Source organism: Sarcophilus harrisii, chromosome 4 (assembly GCF_902635505.1).
Source record: "Sarcophilus harrisii chromosome 4, mSarHar1.11, whole genome shotgun sequence".
In the NCBI taxonomy this organism is placed as follows: Eukaryota; Metazoa; Chordata; class Mammalia; order Dasyuromorphia; family Dasyuridae; genus Sarcophilus; species Sarcophilus harrisii.
Genome location: NC_045429.1, coordinates 294,517,096 through 294,541,878, shown reverse-complemented (window position 1 = coordinate 294,541,878; position 24,783 = coordinate 294,517,096). Strand labels below are relative to the sequence as shown.

Genomic DNA, 24,783 nt, shown 5'->3' with positions numbered 1-24,783 from the left:
TGGAATATTATTGTTCTCTAAGAAATGACCAGCAGGATGAATACAGAGAGGCTTGGAGAGACTTACATGAACTGATGCTAAGTGAAATGAGCAGAACCAGGAAATCATTTATACACTTCAACAATAATACTATATGATGATCAGTTCAAATGGTTGTGGCTCTCTTAAAAAATGAGATGAATCAAATCAGTTCCAGTTATTCAGTAATGAAGAGAACAGTTACACCCAGCAAAAGAACTATGCTCTTTCGAGCATATGAGTGTGGACCACAACATAGCATTTTTACTTCTTCTGTTTTTGTCTACTTACATTTTTGTTTTCCTTCTCAGGTTATTTTTACCTTATTTCTAAATCTGATTTTTCTTGTTCAGCAAGATAACTGTATAAATAGGTATACATATATTGTATTTAACATATACTTTAACATATTTAACATGTATTGGTCAACTTGCCATCTAGGGGAGGGGGGGGAGAAGGAGCAGAAAAGTTGGAACAGAAGGTTTTGCAAGGATCAATGCTGAAAACTTACCCATGCATATGTCTTGTCAATAAAAAGCTAAAATGAAAAAAAAATAAAAGAAATGTATAGATAATGTGCGGCAATGCTGTGGAATAGAAAATTTTATATAAGAGCATGGCATGGTAGTAATCAGGATTGCTAAAACTCAGTGTACTAAAGTAGGTGAGGAATTCTAAGGATGACAACAAAAAGGAGATTTTTAAAAGCTATATGAAGTGGGGGCAGCTAGATGGTGTAGTGGATAGATCACCAGCCCTAAAGTCAGGAGGATCTGAGTTCAAATGTGGCCTCAAGACACTTAAAACTTCCTAGCTGTGTGACCCTGGGCAAATCACTTAACTCCAATTCCCACAAGGGGGAAAAAATAAAGCTAGGTCAAGTGAAAAAGGAGGACCAAAGAAAGAGTGGGACCTTTTTTTGGAATAGGTAGAATAATTGAGAACTGAGAAAAGATAGAGTTGCTGACTTATTTTGTATATCTTATCTGCAAAGAATGACTTTTACACTGGAAATTACAACAAACAAGAATAATTGGGAATTGATCCCTGAGATAAGTAAGGAGATAATAAAGTTAACTGTCCTTCATGAATAATCAAGACACCTGGTCCAGATGAATTATCTCTTCTGATCCTGAACAACAACAACAACAAAAACTGGCAAGTGTGGTTACTGAGACAATTTCTGTGATATTGAAAGTGATGGACGAGGGAATAGAAGGTGTTAAAAATTAATTTTTTTCATTTATTTTTTATTTTTATTTTCCTCAGTTACATGTAAAACAACATTTTTGATTATACCTATACATTAATTTTTTTACATATTTCCATAAGAATCATGTTGAGAGAGAAAAATCAGAACAAAAGGGAAAATCATGAGAAAAAAAAAAAAAAAGGAAGAAAAAAGTGAACATAGCATGTGTTGATTGTCAGTCTCCCTAGTTCTGTCTCTGGATATGGATGGCATTTCATTCAAAGTTTATTGGGATTGTTTTGGATCACTGAACCAGTGAGAAGAACTAAATCTATCTTAGTTGATCATCACACAAGCTAAGAATTAGTTATACAGTTTTTAGATATTTGACTATGAATATTCTGAATGTGAGTTCCTTTTCTAATGATCATTTAATGTACGTTGATGGGGGAACTGAAAATCTTGACATTTGTAGGATAAACAAAACCTGAAGAAATAAGAAAGTTGCAGATAAATGTAAGGTTGGTACACAAGTGTACTTTGGAGAGGTAAAGAATAGAGTTGGTATAATAGATTTTATCATATACTCAAAAGTTAATGTCATTTCATAGAATATTTGGTTATCAGGTATTGCAAAATTAAAAAATATTTGTTAAAAAAAAAGGGAAAGATGGGGAACAAGAATTTATTAAGTGACTACTGTATATACAAAGTAATTATGTATTTACAAATATAAATACTATTTTATTTGATTCTCACAATAGCCCTGTAAAGCAGGTGCTATTATTATATCCATTTTAGGTTTTGGGAAACTGAAGCAGACAAGTTAAGGGACTTACTCGGTGTCACACAGCTGGTAAATGTCTGAGAGCAGAAGGGAAGTCTGGTTTTCCTGACACCAGGCCTGATACTCTTTCTTCTGTGCCACCAAACTGCCCAATAGATATTAATGCCTCTTTTTTAATATTATTTCTGCTGATAAAAAATCATCATTTTCTGATGTTGAATCATTTGACAACACCAAGGACTTTGATGATTAGAAGTTTGTTTCCGGCTGTACCACTGCAGGAGACTTGCCAGGTTTCATCTCCCCAGGAGCATTGTTATTCTGAAGGCTTTGAGGTTGTCTCCACCAGTCTGATGTTAGTCATTAAACATTGATTAAGTGCCTACTATGTGTTAAATTGTGTTAAGTGCTAGAATCCAAAAAAAGGCAAAATGCAATCTCTGTTTCTCAAGGTGCTCATAATCTATCCCTAGATGGCAAATAATCTAATATATGTTAAACGTTCAATTCTTCTATACATATTTCCATATTTATCATGTAGCACAAGAAAAATCCAATCAAAAATGGGGGGGAAATGAGAAAGACAAAATGCAAGCAAACAGCATCAAAAAGAGTGAAAATACTATGTTGTAATCCATACTCATTCCCCAGAGTCCTCCTCTGGGTACAGATGAGGAACTCATAATTTAATGGGGGAAAACAATATATTAAAATTAAAGGTAGGAGAACAGTCACACTGTATAGGAAATAAGAGTGGTTGCTCTGCTGACTAGGGATTGGCGTTTCCTTTTTATAGGGATCTTTAGGATATTGATCTATCCCTCTTTAGAGTCCTAAGTAATGAGCCTGTTACCCAGTGCAGGGCAAGCACAGGCATATCCAATGTTCTTATCCTGGTCATCTTTATGCCAAGAAACAGATTAAGGATAGTCTATCAGAATACAGTATTGGGGAAGGCTGAGATGTAGTGTAGGGAGGAGAAGGAAGCAGGAATTCAGCAAATCAGTTAATAAGTTTCAGTCAGAGTTACAAAATCGACTCCAGCTCACAAAATGAAGTCTAAGAAATATCAGAGGGGGAGAGGGAGAGAGGGAAAGAGGGGAGAGAGAGAGGGAATATTTGGAGTGTTATAGATTTGTTTCTATAGCAGTTTGAAACCCTCATGATCATGTGTGCCACAATTTTAGTGTTTGTACGGTGGATTACATAATTCTTTGACCATTTGTGATTTAAGTTTAGTGTGTTCTTGAATTTTCTCAATCTGTCATCAAATTGTTATCAATCTGCCGAAAGGGTTCAGCATTTGAGCCCAGCATGCGGTCAAGTACATGTATTAGATTTCTTTTGAAAATTGTTGCAGAATGTTCCACATAACATGTTCATAATTATTTTATCAGTTTTATGATCTTATATTTATAACCATATGGAATAAAATTTTATATTTTATTATAATTGTGCATTTATTTTATATTATTTTATTATAACTGAAAAATAATGAATTTCATGTCAGAGTTTTTGGGGGCAAAGTATTGTTAGGAGCATTTTTAAATTACCCTGGGAGTTCATAACACAATTTTTTTTGTTGTTGTTGATGAAAGTTTCATAGAACAAAAAACAATGCTGTAATAAGTTGCCATTCAACATCTGAACTTTGTAAGTATCCTTTTTTCATGTCATGACTAACTTTTAATGAACTGATTACTAAGATTTTTTGAATTAAGTTTATTTTTTTCAGTACTAGTTCTTCAAGTCTGAGAGGTTCGTGAGTTGGTGGACAAATAAAGATGTGTGTATAAGTGCAATATGTTGATCTTTTTAATAGTATGCTGTTTATTTTAGGATGATGTGATGATGCCTCAAAGGGTGAGATTGCAATACAAAGCTGCCATTCAACATCCAAATAGTGTAAGTATATCCTTTTTCCATGTCACGGCTAACTTTTAATAAAGTAATTACTAAGATTTTTAAAATTGGGTTTTTTTGCAGTAATTGTTAATAAATCAGCAAAGAAAATTTCTTTAATAACATTTTTCTTCATTGAATGTAAGTACATATTTAGATTGGCTTTACTTTAATCCCCCAAGTAAACTTATAAATCTAAGTTGCTGTATAACAATTGCTGGTTTAAATTGGTATAAAAATTTCTTTGAAACCAAGTAAGAGGTGAAGAAACTAAGAAAATATGATATATATAACAGTCTGTCAATAGATTGTAAATAGCATGTATAGTTTTAATTATTCTTTGTATGATTATTATAAAAACAACTTTTATTCACCTAGGTTAAATTTTAACATTAAAGAATAATTTCTTCTATCTTAAAGATGTTATCACAATGAGATTGTCCTCTTTAAAAAAAATTCATATCAAATGATTTGATCTAAAGAATTTATGTGATTCTGTCTTCTAGAAATAATCTTGATCAGATAGAACAATTTTTGCAGCGCTGAGACCATTTCACTTTCTGTTCCACAACCATTTCTTTACTCTCTGTAGTCCCCATTTAATACAAGAAATTATTTACACTTAGAAGATTTCAGTTTTAACCAGAGACAGAAGAGATTACAAAAGATAAGATGGATGAATGGATAGGTGAATGAATGGGCACTTATAAAGAGCCTATAATGCCCCATACAATGTTCCAAATTCTGGGAAATTGTATATAAATACAAAAATTAAGATAGTCTCTGTTTTCAAATGTGGTTCAAATGTGTTGAGTTCATCAGTAAATCACTTGACACTCCTTTTCTTAAAGCAGTAATTCTGTTGATTTATTTATTGTTCCATTAGCAGGAGAAGGGAAGATTACTATACATGTATGATTCAGCCTCAGTGGGGGAGTTCAGAATCTTAATAGAATCCTGTCCCCAAATCCTAGGGTAATTAATTCCAGAAAAAATTGGAGGGTTATCTCTAAGACTTCCCTGATTTCATAGATGACACAGACTTCCTTTTAGGAAGTGTGACTCTTAATTGTCCTGATTCCAGATTGCAAATGAATGAGGACACCAACGTATGCAAAGAGAGGACACAGAGACTGGAGTGGGAATGAGCTAGGTAGGCTGGAGTGGGGTGGGAAGTCAAGTAGATATTTGTGAAATGATCTTTGTATCAAGCATCTCTGATAAAGGTGGAATATCCAGGTTATATACTGTGAAGCAAAATGGTATAGAGAGCTAGAGAGTTGGCTTAAATATGTGGATTCACATCCCACCACTGACACAATCTGTTTGACTCAGATAACTTGCTAAAACTATAAAGAACAATTGCTGATCTACATGTGTAGAGGGAGTTGCCAACTTGTGAGTCCCCTGGATTTGTTTCTCTTTTAATAGAAAGGTACTGGTTACTGGAGAGGAAGTAAAGGAAATCATAGGAAGAAGTGATCACTCCATTATAAAGACTAGATCAATTTGGTCCCAGCTAGATTGGATGGATTTAAGAGACTGAAAAGGAAGAAAACGGAAGCATCTGTTGCAGATGCAGGCCTTTTCAAGGACTTTAATCACAAAAGAGAGGAGTTAGATATGATAATAACTAGTGGAAATAGATGAATCAAAGTGAAACTCTTTTGAGGGAGAAATTGAAAATAGTGTAAATGGTAAAGGCCTTTTCTCTTTAAAAAAAAAAAAGGAATGGAATCAAATAACTTATATACCTAGAGGAGTATACCTGGCAAGGAACAACTGTTTCTTCATTTGAGGAAGAGATGAAGGAGATAATAGCAGAGAGTACTGTGAGATGGACAAGGGGAACTCTCAGTGAAAAAGAAAGAACTTGATTTTTCAACAATAATAAATAGAATAGTCCTTATAGAGGAAAAAAAAAGAATGGAAAGTTACTTAGAATTATGAAGATATTTCATAAAGTTTTTTTTATATCAGCAATACTTGGAGGTGAGTAAAGCTTGTTAATTTGAAAATATTGAGATAAACTTTAAATGTGACAGCTTTTCCCCTCATTTCTTTTATGTACACATAAATTGTCATATTTGATAAGAATGTTTTGCAAAATATTCTACATGTATATAGACCTTCTATATTAGGATCTTGGTGGGGTTGGTTTGAGGATCTGGTAAAAATTGGTTCCTTCCTACTGCAGTCTTAATGTTTGTTTTTTAAAAAGACTTAAAATCATAGCACTTTGAAAGCTTGGTGGCAAAAATCCCATACTCTATACAAGAATGTACCATAATTAAAAACTATCTTAATAAGCCATTGAAAAGCATATATATATCTAACTGGTTAATTAATACATAAATAATCACTATTAGTGAACCACTAAATTCAGAAACTGCTGATTTTATGTTATATCATCAAGCAGAGAAGTATTACAAAGCTTTGGAAAGCCCAAGAATATTTATATTTATTTTAATTTAAAACATTTTATTATCTGTATATGATTTACTATACACCAACTATGAATTTTCTTTTGTTCAATTTCATTTAAAATATAGATTATAGGGTGCCAAGTGAAGAGAGAACCCCCAAACTCAACTGAACGCTATACTCGTTGGATCAATAATCTAACATCTAAGCAACTTATCACACAGGTATTTAGCATTTTAGTTTTTTTTAGTTCTGGCAGTCCATGATATTAGATGCAATATCCTAGAAACTTATGCCTTAAAATGCTTTGCTTAAGGTGATGTCCTAATTGTTAAGACACTTTAAAGAATTGAAGGGGTAGAAGGAGTGTTGCAAAGGTGACACTCTCTGGTGGAAGTGACTCCATCACTTTGAAATTTAAAGGTCTACAGAAGAAGGTGGTGAAATTCTCATGTTTTGTTACTTCAAGTGTATCTTCAGTTGTAGTAACTTCTTTTATTGTTTTAATACAAAAATGTGAAGGGAAGAGTCAGATACAGGGTATTATGATGATGAGAGAGCAAGTTGAGGAGACTATAAAAGAAAAGACTTGTTTTTATGTATTCAGACATGACCAGATGTTATTGGTGACAAGTTAAAGCTAATGGAATAAGTATGTTTTAATATCTAGTATATGCTAAGCACTGTGTTAGACATAAGGAATACAAATACAGAATATGTATTCTCTTTTTTTTTTTATTTTAATAGCCTTTTATTTACAGGTTATATGTATGGGTAACTTTACAGCATTGACATTTGCCAAACCTCTTGTTCCAATTTTTCCCCTCCTTTCCCCCACCCCCTCCCCCAGATGGCAGGATGACCAGTAGATGTTAAATATATTAAAATATAAATTAGATACACAATAAGTATATATGACCAAACCGTTATTTTGCTGTACAAAAAGAATCGGACTCTGAAATATTGTACAGTTAGCCTGTGAAGGAAATCCAAAATGCAGGTGGGCAAAAATATAGGGATTGGGAATTCAATGTAATGTTTTTTAGTCATCTCCCAGAGTTCTTTCGCTGGGCATAGCTGGTTCAGTTCATTACTGCTCCATTGGAATTGATTTGGTTCATCTCATTGCTGAGGATGGCCAGGTCCATCAGAATTGGTCATCATATAGTATTGTTATTGAAGTATATAATGATCTCCTGGCCCTGCTCATTTCACTCAGCATCAGTTCACGTAAGTCTCTCCAGGCCTTTCTGAAATCATCCTGTTGGTCATTTCTTACCAAACAATAATATTCCATAATATTCATATACCACAATTTATTCAGCCATTCTCCAATTGATGGGCATCCATTCAGTTTCGTTTCTGGCCACTACAGAGAGGACTGCCACATGCCAGAATATGTATCCTCAAAGAGCTAATATGATGGAGATAGCATGTAGACATATTACTATAAGAAGAACAAATATATAGAGAATAAATAGTAATTCGTTAAGTACAGGGAGATCAATGTCATATGGGGGATCAGAAAAGTCATCACATAGAGAAAGTGTTGTTTGAGCTGGGTTTTTGAAATAAGTGAGGGATTTTGTGAGGCAGAAATGAACAAGAGCAATCCAGGCATAGGGGATGTCCAGTGCAAAAAAGTATCAAAACAGGAAGTGAAGATTTTTATTAGCCATTGTTGAATGTATACAGTGTCCAGAAATGGGGAGTTTCATGTAGTTCACATTTTATATGACTGAAATTTTACAGTTTAGTTCCCTAATTTATATTTATCCAGGTATAGACCTATCCATAAACATTGATATGATATAGAAATGCCAAAAAAAGTATCCTTATTTAGATTTTATTTTGTTTTATAATACCATGGTATTTATTATTGTTATGGTTGGATCTGATCTGTGATTTTATATAGGTAAAAAGCTTCTGGTGAGACCAGGTAAAAAATCCTTGGTTCTATAAAACATTCCATCTGAAATTAGAGATTTACCACTCTGGTAAGAGTAAAAAGAATCATCTCTTGACTCCTTTATCCAACCCACAGAGCAACTATGGATTCTGGAATTCTGGAATACACAAGCCAGAGTAGATTGAGGACTGAGCGTAAATGATAGAAGCCAGGTGGTCCCTGGAGGCTTTGAACATCTTTGCCTGAACCTAAGCCCACCCCAGTCCTTCTTCAAGGCCCATGGGTCCAGAAGCCCAGTCAGAGAGAGCTATTGTGATATATTTTACCTGAGTACATACTATATTTGGAACCAGGCAGACCTTGCCCACACCTTTTATTTTCAGGGTTTGATACAAACTCAGACTCCTCAAATTAGACACTTAAGTAGATGACATGAACAAACTAAGGGGAAAAACAAAGGTACACATGAAGAAATATCTATTTGAGAGATAGCCAAAGGATAAACTCTCAAGAAAATTATAGCACTATAAAAAGGTCTAGTAAAATCTCAGAGAAAGAAATGTCCTGGCTATTGAGACTGTAGAAATAGCTAGGAGAAATAAAATAAGAATTACAGAATGGAAAAGGCTAGGGGAGGTAATATTTGCAGGGAAATTGATAACGTAGAACAGATTATATAAACACTTAATCGGACTGAGCACTGTTTTAGAGGATTACGTGCATTGCCAATCCACACAAGGCAAGTTGCTTGCTTTCTTTTACCACTCTCTGCTCCTCACACTGGGATGCAGATTGGGATGAGAGGCGATTTCTTTTGCTTATGGCCACAGAATAGTGAGGTGAAATCAGAAGAGTTGTTGGCAGATAAAAGCAACAATAGAATTGCTTAGTGGATTCCAGAGCAGAAATCTTTGTGTACTGCTATGCAAACTAGGAACTGAGTAAGAAGATGCTAATAAAAAGAAATGTATTCCTGGGGATTTCAATGGAATTGGTTGGTTGTTATCCTTTGTTCTCAAAAAGAACCAACATAATGCTAATTATGGCTGATTAGACCATTATAAGTTTGGAAGGTTCTACCACAGGCCAGGCACAAATAGTTTATATGAATATTTGGAATTGAGATGTTTCTAAATTTGTTTATCTTTTTGAACTTCTGAAATTCTGCTTTATTTAGAACACAGAGCCTCATTTGATGTGGGCACCCCATTCTGGGAAATCGTTTGTCAAGGTCTCCTATGTCTCACAATCATTTCCCAAGTTCTTCAGAGAGACTTTGAAAATGTCTTTTATTGCCTCTTCTGACCACAATTTGAGTATCTGCCTTATGTGAGTTCTCCATAAAGTAGTCTTTTAGGCAAATTTATATTTAGTATTTAAACAATATGGCCAGCCCATTGGAGTTGTGCTCTTTGCTGTAGAGTTTGAATGCTTGGCAGTTTAGTTTGCGAAAGGACCTCAATGTTTTGTACCCTATCTTGCCAGGTGATCTTCAGAATCTTCTTAAGACAATTCAAATGGGAGTAATTTAGTTTCCTGGCTTGGTACTGGTAGATTGTACAAATTTCACAGGCATTAAACAGTGAGGTCAGTACAGTGGCTCTGTGGACCTTCAGCTTGATAGATAGTCTAATATCTCTTCTTTTCTACACTTCCCTTTGGAGCCTTCCAACATTGAGCTAGCTCATCATCTTTGTGTTCATCCCTGAAAAGTACCTGCTATTGTTTATCAATAGTATTAAAATTTTTTCCATTTTCTATAATTGATGGCTCCATGTGTGTTGATGGCTGTTGGAGAACCTGTGTTTTCTTGGTGTTAATTGTTAGGCCAAAATTCGTATAAGTGGCAGAAAATCAATCCATACTTTGTTGCATCTCAGCTTCAGAGGCTGCATTGAGTGCACAATCATCTGAACCAAAAAACAAACAAACAAACAAACAAAAAACAACATGCACCAATTCTCTCTTCTCTGTAGTACTGGCTTAAAGCCTTTTCAAGTTAAATAATTTATTATCAGTATAGTATCTGTTGCTTTTTTTGTTCTGATTGAAATATTTTGACAATGTTGCTGAAAAAATCATGCTTAAAAGACATTGGGAGCAAGCACACAGCTTTGTTTCATTCCATACATGACTGGGAAAGCGTGAGAGCATCATCCATTATCCAAAACATGAGCAAGCATGCCATCATGAATTTGATGTATAATACTGATGAACTTCTCTGGGTAACCAAATTGACTTTGTCTTACTACTGGACAGATAACTGAAAGAGAAAGTGAGGCTCACAACTTTGCCCAGTTCTGCCATACTTAAATCCAATTTTTGAGTGAATCAAAAAGACATTACTCATACCATTTCACCTTTTTTTTTTTTAACCCACTTCAGAAGCAAGTGACAAAGCAGCAAGTGTAGATGCACTGAGAGCTATAGACACAACCTTGTACACAGGTGGCCCAGGCCATAGAGTCATCTCTATGGGGATTTGGAAACAGAAGGGATTTGGCAGGTCGCTGGGTATCTGAGCTGCCTTTTAAGAACTTCACCACTCACCTCCCATTGTGAGAAAGGCCCTAAAAATTATCTGCTTCATCCAATCCCTGGTATGCATATCATGGCAGGTGGGAATCCCACCCTGTGGTTGAAACACACAAAAAAAATTGCACAAACTTTTGCAAATATGACTCTGCTCATTATCAGTATATGGAATGTATACATGCTTATGGACAACACAAAATCCTATAGACTAAAAGAAAAACAGCTCTTGTTGCAAGAGAACTCAGCAGATATCACAACCAAGTACTACTCCTGAATAAGGCAAAGCTGGTAAATGAAGGCTAGCTCACCAAAGTCAGAGCTAGATATGCATGTGAAATTAATCTAGTCAACAAGCTTATATGCCTACCTAAAGTAGCAAATAATAGACTAATGACAATGGATCATAACATTAGCATTGGAAGGAACTTTTAGATGATCTACTCTACCCTTCTCATTTGGAGATGAGGAAACCAAGGCTTAGAGAGACAAGTGCTTTGTCAAAATCCTTGGAGAGCCCTTGTTAAAACCTTACTACTTTCTATGTTAGGTAAAGGCCAGCTCCAGTTAGAATATGAGAAACATTTGCCTGGCCATGTTATTAAGACAAATATCACACTTTCCAAGTATGAAAAGCTGGTAACTCTTGTACCTGATGATAAATCTTGAGGCCAACTCCTCAGGCATACTGGTCTAGCAAACAATTTGTTACCAGTAGTAGAAATTGATGGATCATGGCTTCTTTCATATGGCATATTTTTCTCTATTTACTCACTCTCTACATAATGTTTATTCTACCTAACAAAGCCAGTATGATCATGATTGCATATTTGTCATCTAAACACTTGAACATGTCTTTTTGATGAGTTGTTCCAGTTTGTCTCTGATTCCTTATGTGTTACTCCTCTTGTTTATAAACCGTTTATGGTAGAGCCTCCCACACAATGACCTGAAAATGAAAATGATGTCCAAGAAATCCATTCTGAAATTTTTATCTACAAAGTATCTTCTAGTTCCTGATGTCTTGAATGCCAGCTATGCCCATATCTATACCACTGACAAAACCTTTGCAACATTTCATGAACATTCCCCCTCCTACTCCCTGTACTGCCACCTCTCTAAATCAGGTTCTTGGCATCTCCTGCCTGGATTATTGCAATGGCCTGCTGTGGGTCTGCTTGCCTCAAGTCTCTCTCCATTCTAATCCATCCTCCATTAAAGTGATTTTCCTCAAATTGCAGATCTGATCATCCTACCTCCCTACTCAATAAGCTTCCTATTGCCACCTGGACAAAATGATTTCTTTGTCATTCAAGGCCCTTCATAACCTAGTCATCTCTTACCTTTCCAGTGTTATACCTTCTCAGTAACATACTCTTTGATCCAGTGATACTTGCCTTCTATTCTATGAATAAGATGCTTTATCTTCTGGCTCAAAGTATTTTCTCTAGCTGCTCTTCATGCTGGGAATGCTTTTGTTCTTCTGCTCTGACTACTGACCTCCCTGACTTATAAATCCCAACTAAAACCCCACTTTCTAGAGAAAATCTTTCTTAATCCCTCTTAATTTCAGTGCTTTCCTTCTTTTAATTATTTCCTTTCTATGCTGTACATAGCTTGCTTTGTATATATTTGTTTGGTGATTATTTCCTCTAGTAGATTGTAAGTAAGATTGAGGGCAGGGACTGTCTTTCACCTCTTTTTATTCTTTCCCACTTAGTACAGGACCTGACACATAATAGACAATAAATGTTTTTTGAATTGAATTTTGATGCTGTCTCCAGCTCCCCAAGCTCAGGGATTCCCCAACCTTTTTTGCGTTGGGAATCTCTTTTACATTCTGGCAAAACATATGGGCCCATTCTCAGAATAATATTTCTTTTTAAATTCATAACTTAAAATATCAATTTGTAAATTAATAGTAAAAATTAAAATCTAATTTTTCCTATTCAAGTTTCTTATTTATTTAACATATATTATTTTGTTCTATACTTATTTGTGTATAGTTCATATCTATGAAGTCCCATAATTCTTATTGAATGAATGTAATTAGGGAGACAACCATTTATTAGGGAATCGAATTGAGTTAGAAAACGTGGGCTAGATGATTGACTATCACAGGCAAGACACTCTGCTTTCCTGGACCTCAATTTCCTTATTTGTAAAATATAAGGAGGTTGGTCTCAATCTCTGAAGTCTCCATCCTGCAAATGCTATGATGTAAGAGAAGTTAGATAAAAAGTATATGCAGAAGGAATTTGGGATAAAGGAAATTACTCTGAATTAATTGTTGTGGAGTGTGATTCATAAAGGCTATACACATCAGCAGGAAGTTGATAAACTTTATTGCACACTTAATTTTGTAATGTCTTTAGCATAGTTTAGCATAGCACTACACAGTAGGTGCTTAATAAATTTTTTTAAAGTACTTTTAAAGAAGATAAGGCATTTATCTTAGTACTAACCACTTTTTCCCCCAATATTCCCTCTTTTTTATCACCTTCCCCCCCTTCCATATCCCATTCTTCTCCTATTTTCCTGTAGGATAAGATTTCTGTACCCTCTTAGAGTATGTATGTTATTTCCTTTTTGAGCCGATTCTGATAAGAGTAATGTTTGCTTACTCCTCCTTTTCTTCTTCTCTTCTACTCCATTATAAAAGCTTTAGCTTGCCTTCTTTTTTATGGCAGATAATTTTGCAGTTTATCATCTTATCATCAATTGCCTGGGACAGTTAGCTTGGGAGACTATAAATGACTTGCAGTTTGTACTTAAACTGAGGTCTTCTTGACTCAAAAGCTGCTTCTCTCTCCATTATTCTCCTTTTTTCTCATGTTTTGTTAGAATTTTCATAACGGTATTATTATGGTATGAAGTGATAGAACTAGGTTGATAGCAAAACAAGGACCAAATTTCAATAGCACTGGGTAGGACATGGTGACCAATTGATTGAATTTCTGGTACAGTGCTAAGTTTTGAGATCTCAGAAAATATTTAATGGATATAAGAGAAAAAAGGGAAAATGGAATCTAGTAATGACAGTTGACAAGAAGACAGTGGGGAAAATATTGTACCAACTACCATCATTCTCTTGGTTCCCCCAAATTCAGATAAAAAGGAAATTAATATTTCAAGATATCCAAAACACTGAAGTTATTTTTCTGAAAGAATCTTTTCAAGATTTGCAAAAGATAGCAGTAGATTGAAATTTTAACTCATTTACTTCATGACTGCTACTACTTACCCTGTGATATACTGCTAGGTATGCGTTAAACTTTTTTTGGATGAGTATTTTATTTGCTTCATAATAGTTGTGACCTGAAAATTCTTGTCACTATTTGATTCAGTTTGAGATGTTTAAGACAGAAAACATTATTATGGCCATATTGGTATTTATTCCATATGAAAGTGGTAATGATTTGAAAGATAGAAAATTAGCAGGTATGTTCTTATTGCATGCCACAGCATTTCTCTTTCTTTTAAAGTTTTTTTTAAAGCTAGTTTTTGATTCTGAATATAAAGGACTATGATTAGGATTATATGTATTTTTTTTTCAAAAATTTTCTTTCTTTACTTTAAAAAAAAGTTTTATTGATTTTTTTTTGTTTGTTTTAAGCACCTGTCATGTAAAAGGAATCTGATGCACCTAGGCATTAACCCACACCTAACATTGTATACCAAGATAAGATATCAAAATGGATTCATGATCATAAAGAATGATATAAGCAAATTAAAAGAACATAGAATAGTTTACCTCTCAGATCTGTGGAGGAGGAAGGAATTTGTGACCAAAGAAGAACTGGGGGTCATTATTGATCACAAAATAGATAATTTTGATTATACTAAGTTAAAAAGTTTTTATGCAAATAAAAACTAATGCAGACAAGATTAGAAGGAAAGCAATAAACTGGGAAAACATTATTACATTCAAAAGTTCTGATAAAGGCCTCATTTCTAAAATACATAAAATAATTGACTCAAAGAATTCAAACCATTCTCCAATTGATAAATGAACAGACAATTTTCAAATGAAGAAATTGAAACTATTTCTAGTCATATGAAAAGGTGCTCTAAATCACTATTGATCAGAGAAATGCAAATTAAGACAACTCTGAGAATACCACTTCATACCTCTCAGATTGACTAAGATAACAGGAAAAAATAATGACCAATGTTGGAGGGGATGTGGGAAAACTGGGACACTAATACATTGTTGGTGGAATTGTGAATAGATCCAACCATTCTGGAGAGCAATTTGGAACTATGCCCAAAAAGTTATCACACTGTGCCTACCCTATAACCCAGAAGTGTTTCTATTGGGCTTATATCCCAAAGAGATCTTAAAGGCAGTCCTTTTTGTAGTGGCAAGAAACTGGAAACTGAATGGATGCCCATTAGTTTCAGAATTGCTGAATAAGTTATGGTATATGAATGTTATGGAATATTATTGTTCTGTAAGAAGCAATCAGAATGACTTCAGAGAGGTCTGAAGAGACTTATATGAACTAATGCTAAGTGAAATAAGCAGAAAAAGGAGATCATTGTACATGGCAACAACAAGATTATATGATGATCATTCTGAATGAGATGATTCAGGCCAGTTCCAATGATCTTGTGATGAAGAGGGCCATCTACACCCAGAGAAGACCACTGTAACTGAATATGGTTCACAACATAGTATTTTCACTTTTTTGTTGTTGTTTGTTTGCATTTTATTTTCTTTCTCATTTTTTTTCTGTTTGATTTGAGTTTTCTTGTGCAGTAAGATAATTGTATAAAATATGTATGCATCTATTGGATTTATTATATATTTCTACCATGTTTCTACCATTTCTACCATTGGATTACTTGCCATCTAAGGGAGAAGATGGGAGAAGAGGAAGGAATTGGAACACAAGATTTTGCAAGGGTTAATATTGGAAAATTTTCCATGCATATGGTTTGAAAATAAAAACTTTAATAAAAAAAAGTCAATGTCAGAGTGAGAATTAATTTTTAAAAAGGGGGGAGGATTTCATGCAGTCTGAATTCTGCCTGTATTAGGTGCAATATATTGTAGTATATGGAAAGCTGACCCTGAAGCCAGGAAGATTTTAATGTCAGCCTTGGACATATACTAGCTGTGACCCTGAGCAAATCACTTAATCTCTCAAAGCAACTAAAATTATAAATAAAAGAGAAGATACCACCCTATTTAATAAAGTTTCCTTATGTAGGAAATCTCTATACTTTTACTAGGTCTAGTCTCTATTCTTATATGTTTCTTAAAATGTCATTATCATTTGAAAGGGAGCTTGTGAACTAGTTAGTGAACTAGCCACTAACCTTCTCTGTGACTGGGCAAATGACTATCTTTCTGGACCTCAATTTTTTCATAATCAAATTTACAAAGTTCTTTGTAGTTCCTGTGAGTAAAATAAAAGGCATTTGAATAATTTTAAAATCCTTTCTAGTTCTAATATTCCTAAATATCCATTGAAATTCACTTATTTTTTTTCTTAAGTGGCCTTATGTTAGAAATGGATTCTAATAATACTGCCTATTTGAATGTAAGCTTCTTAAGACCAAGTAGGATTTCATTTTTGTCTTCATTTCCCCAATACCTAGCACATCATAGGCACAAAACAAATGCCTATTGGTTGACTCATTCTTCATATGGAGATTATTAATTAGATTTCTTCATTAATTCCTTTAATGTTAACCATGTTTCATAGGTGTTTACTTCTTATGGACCAACAGTGATCATGCCTACCTGGTTTTGCTCCCAAAAATGGTTTTCCCAAGTTGGAAAATTTGATGAGAGTGGAAAGGTAAGTCCCTAAAAGAAGAAATGTTTCATTGGATGCTTTTGGTTAAAAAAAAAATTTGTACCACAATGAAAATTTTATAATCCTCAGCCTAGTTTCCATTTGATCATCTACTAGATGGTAATGTTATTTCATTTCTTCTGTTCCTTTTTCACCTGTTGACAATGTTTAAGCTACATGTTATCTATGTGTCATAATAGACATATATAGTCATAATAAACATAATGTGGAAAGAGTATGATACTTGGATTTGAAAGACCTGGTTACAAGGGCTAATGTTATTAACCGTTTATTAATTCTGTAACTCTAGGCAAATCATTTTCATAGGATCACAAATTTAGTGCTGGAAGAAGTCTCCTGTCATTTGGTCCATGCCCTTCATTTTATACATAGAGAAATTAATACATAGAGAAGATGAAGGAAATTGAAAACAATTTTTCAAAGTGAGGCATTCTGAAGATTTGAGGTCTGCTTAAATGAGATTTAATGACATTTATAGTGTCCATAAACTATTAACTGGATCCAAAAGGCTGAGGTTCTGTGCACTTTCCCTCTCCATTAAGAGTCTCCTTTGCTCTGGACCTTTGGCTATGGTAACCAGTTTTAGGCTTAAGGGAGTATGATCACCTAAAATAAGGATCAGTCTTCTCAAACTCTTTTTGACTCATTGTGTTCTCACCATGATGCCTCAGAGAAAAATATCCTAAAGCTTAGATTATGGTTCTTGTGAAGGTTCTCTGTTAAGGGACAGATCAATTCTCCGAGAGCCTCTACAGCTGTGGATCATAATATCTGAAGGAGTTGTAAGACAACCTTTGCTGACACAGGTGTTGTGGACTAGGAATGAGATAAATTTGGAGGCAGAGGGAAGAGGAGAGAGGTCAGACAATGCAACGGTCTCTCAGTCAGAGAGGTCAGAAAACAGCAACTGCCACTCAGTCTCCTTGAATCATCCTCTCACAAGAAGAGATCCATTCTGGGTTGAATCTCCAGCAGTCACTGTCAGGTGGCTCCTGTGTATTCATTCCAACAGCTCTCCCGTGTATTCCAACAGTTTTCCCTAAAGTGAGAGTATGAATTGTGTATGGGTTAGCTATTTATTTCATATGCACAAAAGAAATGCTTAACAGAAATATTGATGGGACACAGTAATAATATAAATGTTTATGTTTTTCTTCAAGGTCAATACTAAAACCGTCCAGGACTATCAAATAGACATTTTGAATATTACCTTATTCTGCATTTTCTGAGAAATTCCCTTCAGACCATTTGTGTTTTTTGGTAATATAGGCCTGGGACTGTGCTCCTTTGCCTGTAGTAATATTCTCTCCAATAGTAAAACTCTCCTTGCTATTAATCTGCTCAGAAACTCAAGATCCCCAACTTCTTGAACTCACAAAATTAGTTTCAGAATTGGACCTGTAAATTTTAGAATCACCATGCAGTCCTATGCAGTTAGGAATCACAAAATGGATGAGGCAGTCAGAGGCCTCAAGTTTCAGGTACAACTTCCCTAGCCAAGCTTTTGCTTGGGTACCTTGTATGTAGCAGATGCCTTGTGTCGGGCAGGAGAGGAATAGTTCTGCTCTTTCCCCACTCCCATGACGGGAACAACTACTTGTCACATATTCTAGACTCAGAAAGAAAGAGAGCACCGGAAACGTTCTGTCCTTTTAAAATGATGACGATACCTTGTTCCCTGCTGGTGGGACCTGCAAGGAGAAGTTCCAAGGACTTATATAAGCTTCTAGAATTGTATACATACATCAAGTCCTTTTAAGTGCTGAGTCATGTGTAGTCAGTTCTAAGCAAGTGGAGCAGTTCTACATGGACTATGCCTATTATGTGACAATTACAAATATCGTGTGTGTGTATGTGTGTGTGTGTGGTGTGTATGTGTGTAAAATGAAGGGTCTTAATTGGGAGAAGGGAGTAGTGCTTGGATAGTTACTGGTAAAATATTGGCTGTGATTTCAGAAGTGTCAGGACCTTAGACTTCTTCTATCCTTCATCAGAAGACAATATAGCACAAAAACACCTGCAGATTCACTAGTAGACTTTCAATAGCCTTACAGCTGAGGTGATAAGGTCTTGCTCTAGATTGGTGACACTGTCAGAAGGTACTTTGGCTCACTTATTTGGATAAAAATGTAAATATAAATTTCCTGAAGCCTTCTTGCATGTTTTCACCAACTCTTTGAGGTAACTAGCTCATAAAGCTTAAAAAATGAACAAAATTTATATACAGGTCAATTAAAATAAATAAGCTACTTAGAGTTTATAAATATATTGATCCTCATGAATTAATAAATTCTTTCTGAATGCTTTGATATGCTATGAACTATTTGTAGTATACGATGGGTTGGGCTCCTTGTTGCAACCTTCCCCTGTGCTTCTTAGTATTTGCTTTTTATTGAAGCACTTTTCTTACTTGCTCATACCTACTGTGCCACTCTGATGAAGATGGTATCTGACAATCTCTTAATCTCTTTGATTTCTTCCAGTAAAGATCCTATAGTACTCTCCCACTACTTTTCTGCCTTTAGTCTAATCAATCAGTCAACAAGAATTTATTAAGCACCTATGTGTTAGGTCTTGTGCTAAGTTCTAGAGATACAAAGAAAAAATAGAAATGTTCCTTCTCTCAAGAAGCTTATCTTCTGTTTGGGGAAATAGCATGTACGACAATAAATATATAAATCACTTTTTAGGGGATTCTGCCTTTCTTAATACATTAGAACACCCCACAAACCTTCTCTTATAAGTTATAAGTTCAGCCAATTTTACTTTGAGGACTGGGAAATGAGTCAGAAATTCCTCACTTACCTACCATGGGTGCTTCAGACCCATCCTCTCTTTAGTAACTGTGTAGCTTCTGCACCATCATCCTTCCAATCATTCAGACTCATAAACTCAATATCTTTCTCAGCTCTTTATTCTCACTAATCCCATATGTCCAGTTAGTTACCAAATCTCATCATCCCTACCTCCATGACATTTCTTGAATATATCTTTTTCTTACTTGCACAGCCACTACCTTTGCTCAGCCATCACTGTATATTTGTTATTCATATTGTGCTTTCTTGGATATCTCCCTTCTCCTTCTCCTGGGTCCTTCTCTTTGTCTCTACTCTTTTTCTTGATGACCTCATCAGTATCTATGGTTACTAATTATCTCTTTGAAAGATGAATCACAGGGGCAGCTAGGTGGTGCAGTGGATAGAGCACCAGCCCTTAAGTCAGGAGGACCTGAGTTCAAATCTAGCCTCAGACACTTAACATTTCCTAGCTGTGTGAACCGGGGCAAGTTACTTAATCCCAATTGCTTCAACAAAAAAGAAAAAAAGAATATATATCCTAATATTATCTGTGAGAGGTATATGAAAGAGGAATCACAGATCTATATACCCAGCATCAGTCTCTCCTCTAAGTTTTAGTCATCAACAGCTAAGTTTTGGACATTTCAAATTTGATGTCCCATGGGTACTGCAGAATCAACTTATTCAAATATATATATATATATAATTTTTTTTTTACCACAAGCCCACTCCCTATTCCAGTTTATTTCTATTAGGTCCATAACTTTGGCATCATCTTACCTAATTTATGCAGTCAATTGCTAAATCATGTTATTTGTACTTTTGGTCAGGCAGTAGACATTTTTAAAGTCCCTATTATGTGCTAGGTATTGTACTAGAAATTCAAATAATAATAAGAAAAAAATAGTCCCTGCCCTAAAGAAGCTTACAATCTAGTGGAAGACTGCATGCAAAAGAAAAGAAAAGAAAGCTGAAAAGTCTGAAAGTGTAGAGCACAAAGAATATTCCATGTCCCTACCATAACCAGTAGCGGTTTGGGGGAGATAATGAATTCAACTGTTACTGGAAAGGATGGCTAGAAATTCATTGTCATCAGAAGTAAATCAGGTCTTAGTGGGGGGGGGGGGGGGCAAAAGATGAAAGAGAAAGTTGTGTAAGATGAGGGGAAGTTTGCTAGCTCCATAGCTGGCATTCCATGGGGCTGGAAGAAGTTGGAGGTTCTGGTGTGGAACATTGTGGGATTAGGTTTGAAGAGGATAGAAATAATAGAATGGATGTTGAGTTTGGGGTAGAAGTAGGGCATTTATTCTATGGCATAGGAATGAGGAATGAGTGAAGGAGGGGTTAGAAGTATGCTTAATGAGTCTAAGCCAGAATAACAATGAATTCTGTTGATAAAAGCAGGTGATCAGCACCTTTCAATCGTTTGCTGCTGGGCATTGTTGGTAACATATAGAAATGCCAATGATTTATGTGGATTTATTTTATATCCTGCAACTTTGCTAAAATTAATTGTTTCTAGTAGTTTTTAGTTGATTCTCTAAATATACCATCTGCAAAGAGTGATAATTTTGTTTCCTTATTACCTGTTCTAATTCCTTCAATTTCTTTTTCTTCCTTTTTGGTAACATTTTTTATTGGTAACATTCCTTTATTAGTAACATTTCTAGTACAGTATAGAATAATAATGATGGTAATGGGCAACCTTGTTTCACTCCTGATTTTATTGGGAAGGCTTCTAGCTTATCCCCATCATATATAATGCTTGATGATGGTTTTAAATAGATTCTACTTATCAATTTAAGGAAAACTCCATTTATTTCTATGGTCTCTAGTATTTTTAATAAAAATATGTGTTGTATTTTGTCAAATGCTTTTTCTGCATCTATTTACATAATTATATAATTTGTTAGTTTGGTTATTGAGATGGTCAATTATGATGATAGTATTCCTGATATTAAACTAGCCTTGCATTCCTGGTATAAATCCCACTCAGTCATAGTGTATTATCTTGGTAATAAATTGCTGGAATCTCCTTGCTAATATTTTATTCATCAATATTTGTGGTGTTTTCTTCTTTTGTATAACATATGACGGTTTTCTCTGGGAGCAGGTTTCTCAGGGGAGGTTTTCTGGAGGCAGCCTTAGTTTCAGTTCCAAGTAATAATCACTCCAAATGCAGCCAGGTGTTAAAGTAGTTCTTTATTGTTTCTTCCAAAATATCCCAGTTAGCTTTCTTTGGTTCTGAGAGCTCTTGTTGCTAGCTTCAGCCTCTCTCTGAATCTTGGTTCTGCCTGACTTCAGATTAGCTTCTCAAATTCCCGAACTGATGTCACTCTGTCAATCTTCCGAAGTGACTTCTGGCTCTAGCTCAACTCCGGCTTGTGGCTATTTCTGAACTGACTCACTGACTGAAGCTCTTTTTGTGCTTAGTGTAAAAGGTTGACTCCTCCTCTGAAAGTGGGATTATGGGAGGTGTGAATTCACAAAGTTACAAAATTAACTTTGTGTATCTCCCATACTTGTGAATTCCAATGTGTGACCTCTAATGTGTAAACTCTTAAAGATGCAAACCCAAGCACACAAGCATTGCTTCCATCAATTCCACTTAGTACCTTGTTTCAAGTTCTGGCCCATAACATCTCCTTGTAGGATCAGATCAATCATACTGAACCATGCTAAATTAGATAATTATTGTCTCTATCAATTCTAATGATTTAACACTTTGTAAGGATTCCAACAAGTATTCATTAGGGAAATTGGTCTTTAATTTTCTTTCCCTGTTTTGGCCCTTCCTAGTTTAGGTATCATAAAAGGAATTTGGTAGGATTCTTTCTTTCCCTATTTTTCTAAATAGTTTATATAGTATGTAATTAATTGTACTTTAAATGTTTGGTAGAATTCACTTGTAAATCCATTTAGCCCTGGAGATTTTTTCTTAAGTAGTTCATTAATAGCTCGTTTGGTTTCTTTTTCTCAAATGGGACAATGTAAGTATTTTATTTCCTCCTCTGTTAATCTGACAATTTATATTTCTTCTTCTATTAAACTGGACAATTTATATTTTTGTAAGTATTCATCCATTTCACTTAGATTGTCAAATTTATTGGCATACAATTGGGCAAAATACTTCATAATTTTTGCTTTAATTTCCTAATTGGTGGTAAGTTCACCCTTTTTATTTTTGAGACTAGTAATTTGATTTTCTTTTTTTCTTTTTCTAATCAAATTAACCAGAGGTTTATTATTATGGGCCAGAACTTGAAACAAGGTGTTGACTCACTGTGGAATTGATGGAAGCAATGCTTGTGTGCTTGGGTTTGCACCTTTGAGAGTTCACACGTTAGCTCACACACATTAGTTCACAAGTGTGGGAGATTCACAAGTCAGAATTCAGTATGAGATTCATAAGAATGAGATTCACACCTCCCATAATCCCATTCTCGGAGGAGAAGTCACCCTTTGAGTTTACACCTCTACAAGAGCATAAAAAGGAGCCGAGTCAGTGGAATCATTCAGTTCTGGAGATTGACAGAGTGGAGGAGTGAGTTCAGGAGATTGATAAGCTAGAGACTGCAGTTGGGCAGAACGAAGGATTCCGAGGAGTAGAACCAAGATTCAGAGAGAGCTGAAGGCAGAAGCTGTCAGACTAGCAACAAGAGTTGTCCGGGCTATTTTGAAAGAGACTTTAATCCCTGGCTGCATTTGAGATGATTATTACTTTGAACTGAAACTAAAGCCGCCTCCAGAGAACCTCCCCAAGAAACCTGCTCCCAGAAAATAATGATTCTCTCTTAAAAAAGAACATTACATTTTATCTTTTGTTGGTGGTATTATTGTTGTTGTTTTTTCACAAAACCAACTCTTAATTTTGTTTAATAAATTCAATAGTTTTCTTATTTTCAGTTTTATTTATTTCTCCTTTGATTTTCAGTATTTCTAATTTGGCATTTAATTGAAGGTTTTTAAATTATTCTTTTTCTAGCTTTTTAAGTTGCATGCCTAATTCATTGATCTTCTCTTTCATATAGAGATACAAAATTTCCCTAAGAACTGCTTTGGCTGCATACCATAAGTTTAAGTATGTTGTCTAATTATTGTCATTCTCTTGGATGAAATTATAGATTTTATAAAAATTATAGAATATCACTCATTCTTTAGGATTAGATTATTTGGTTTCCAATTAATTTTTGGTTTATTTTTCCATGGCCCTTGTTGCATGTAATTTTTATTGCACCATGATCTGAAAAGGATGCATTTCCTGTTTCTGCCTTTCTGCATTTGATTGTGAGGTTTTTATGCCCTAATGCATTGTCACTTTTTGTGTGGGTGCCATGTACCACATACCACTGAAAAAAAGGTATTATTTCTTTCTACTTCCATTTCATTTTTTCTAATGATCTATCATATCTAACTTTTCTAAAATTTTGTTCACCTCCTTAACTTCTTGTTTATTTTATGTTTAGATTTATTGAATTCTGATAGAAAGAAGTAGAGATCCCCCACTAATATAGTTTTGCTGTCTGTTTCTTCTCCCAACTCACTTAACTTCTCCTCTAAGAATTTCGGTGCTCTTTCACTTAGTGCATATATGTTTAATATTAATATTACACTTCATTATCTATGGTACCCTTTAGCAATATGTAGTCTTTTCCTTATCTCTTTTAATTAGATCTATTTTTGCTTTAGCTTGACCCAAGATTAGGATTGTTACCTCTGCTTTTTTTTTACTTCAACTGAAACATAATTAATTGATTCTGCTCCAGCCTTTTATCTTTTTTCTGTAGGTATCTCTCTGTTTCAAATGTGTTTCTTTTTTTTTTTCTCTTCTTTTCTTTCTTTCTTTTTTTTTAGAACATTGTTGATGAGGACTATACAACCTCGCCCAGAAGTACATTCCCTGGGAAAGATTCTCTTCCCACACCTTATCTCAAGTATGCTCCTTTTGGATGCAAAACTTACATTTTCTGGGAAAGACTCTCTTCCCATAACCTACCTCAAGTATGCAAAACTTAAATTGTTTTATTTCCGCATAAAAGTAAGCCCTGAGAAAATGTCTCTTTGCAAACTTTGTCATTTCCCACTAAGTGAACATCGTGGTGTCTCTCTCTTTAATAAAGTGCCTTTTCTATCACAGCCTTTTGTGTAGCGAATTTCTCGCAAACCCGCCCTAACTTGGTGTTCTGGTGAACTAGGAGACAAACCCATATTCCTGCCATGATCCATACCTCATCATTGTCATGTGCCCAACTGAACATGAGGGAGGATTCAAAATATATAACAACAAATTACCAGTTCAAGAAAGCTTATATATTAGTAGATGAAATTGTATTGATAAGTATTCATCTTTACTTCCTTGTAAATTATCTTGTTCTTTACTATGTACCTTTTTT

The 24,783-nt window shown here is 34.8% G+C and overlaps 2 protein-coding genes across 4 annotated transcripts in view; one reads left to right on the top strand and one right to left on the bottom strand.

Annotated features, from left to right (window-relative positions):
* METRNL (meteorin like, glial cell differentiation regulator) overlaps nt 1-19,681 on the bottom strand; it is a 97,819-nt gene extending 78,138 nt beyond the window's left edge. The window contains exons 1-2 of one of the 2 annotated variants that reach the window (XM_031968467.1): nt 19,398-19,681; nt 18,109-18,283 (exon numbers count right to left, since the gene is read on the bottom strand). The gene's annotated coding sequence lies outside the window, so the exon portion shown is untranslated. The remainder of the gene's footprint in view (nt 1-18,108; nt 18,284-19,397) is intronic. The other variant, XM_031968468.1, reaches the window with a different exon arrangement.
* B3GNTL1 (UDP-GlcNAc:betaGal beta-1,3-N-acetylglucosaminyltransferase like 1) overlaps nt 1-24,783 on the top strand; it is a 77,196-nt gene that overhangs the window by 19,167 nt on the left and 33,246 nt on the right. For both annotated transcript variants that reach the window (XM_003768873.4, XM_031968445.1), the window contains 3 exons: nt 3,837-3,902; nt 6,452-6,547; nt 16,479-16,574. In XM_003768873.4, the coding sequence (XP_003768921.1) occupies nt 3,837-3,902; nt 6,452-6,547; nt 16,479-16,574 (258 nt within the window). The remainder of the gene's footprint in view (nt 1-3,836; nt 3,903-6,451; nt 6,548-16,478; nt 16,575-24,783) is intronic.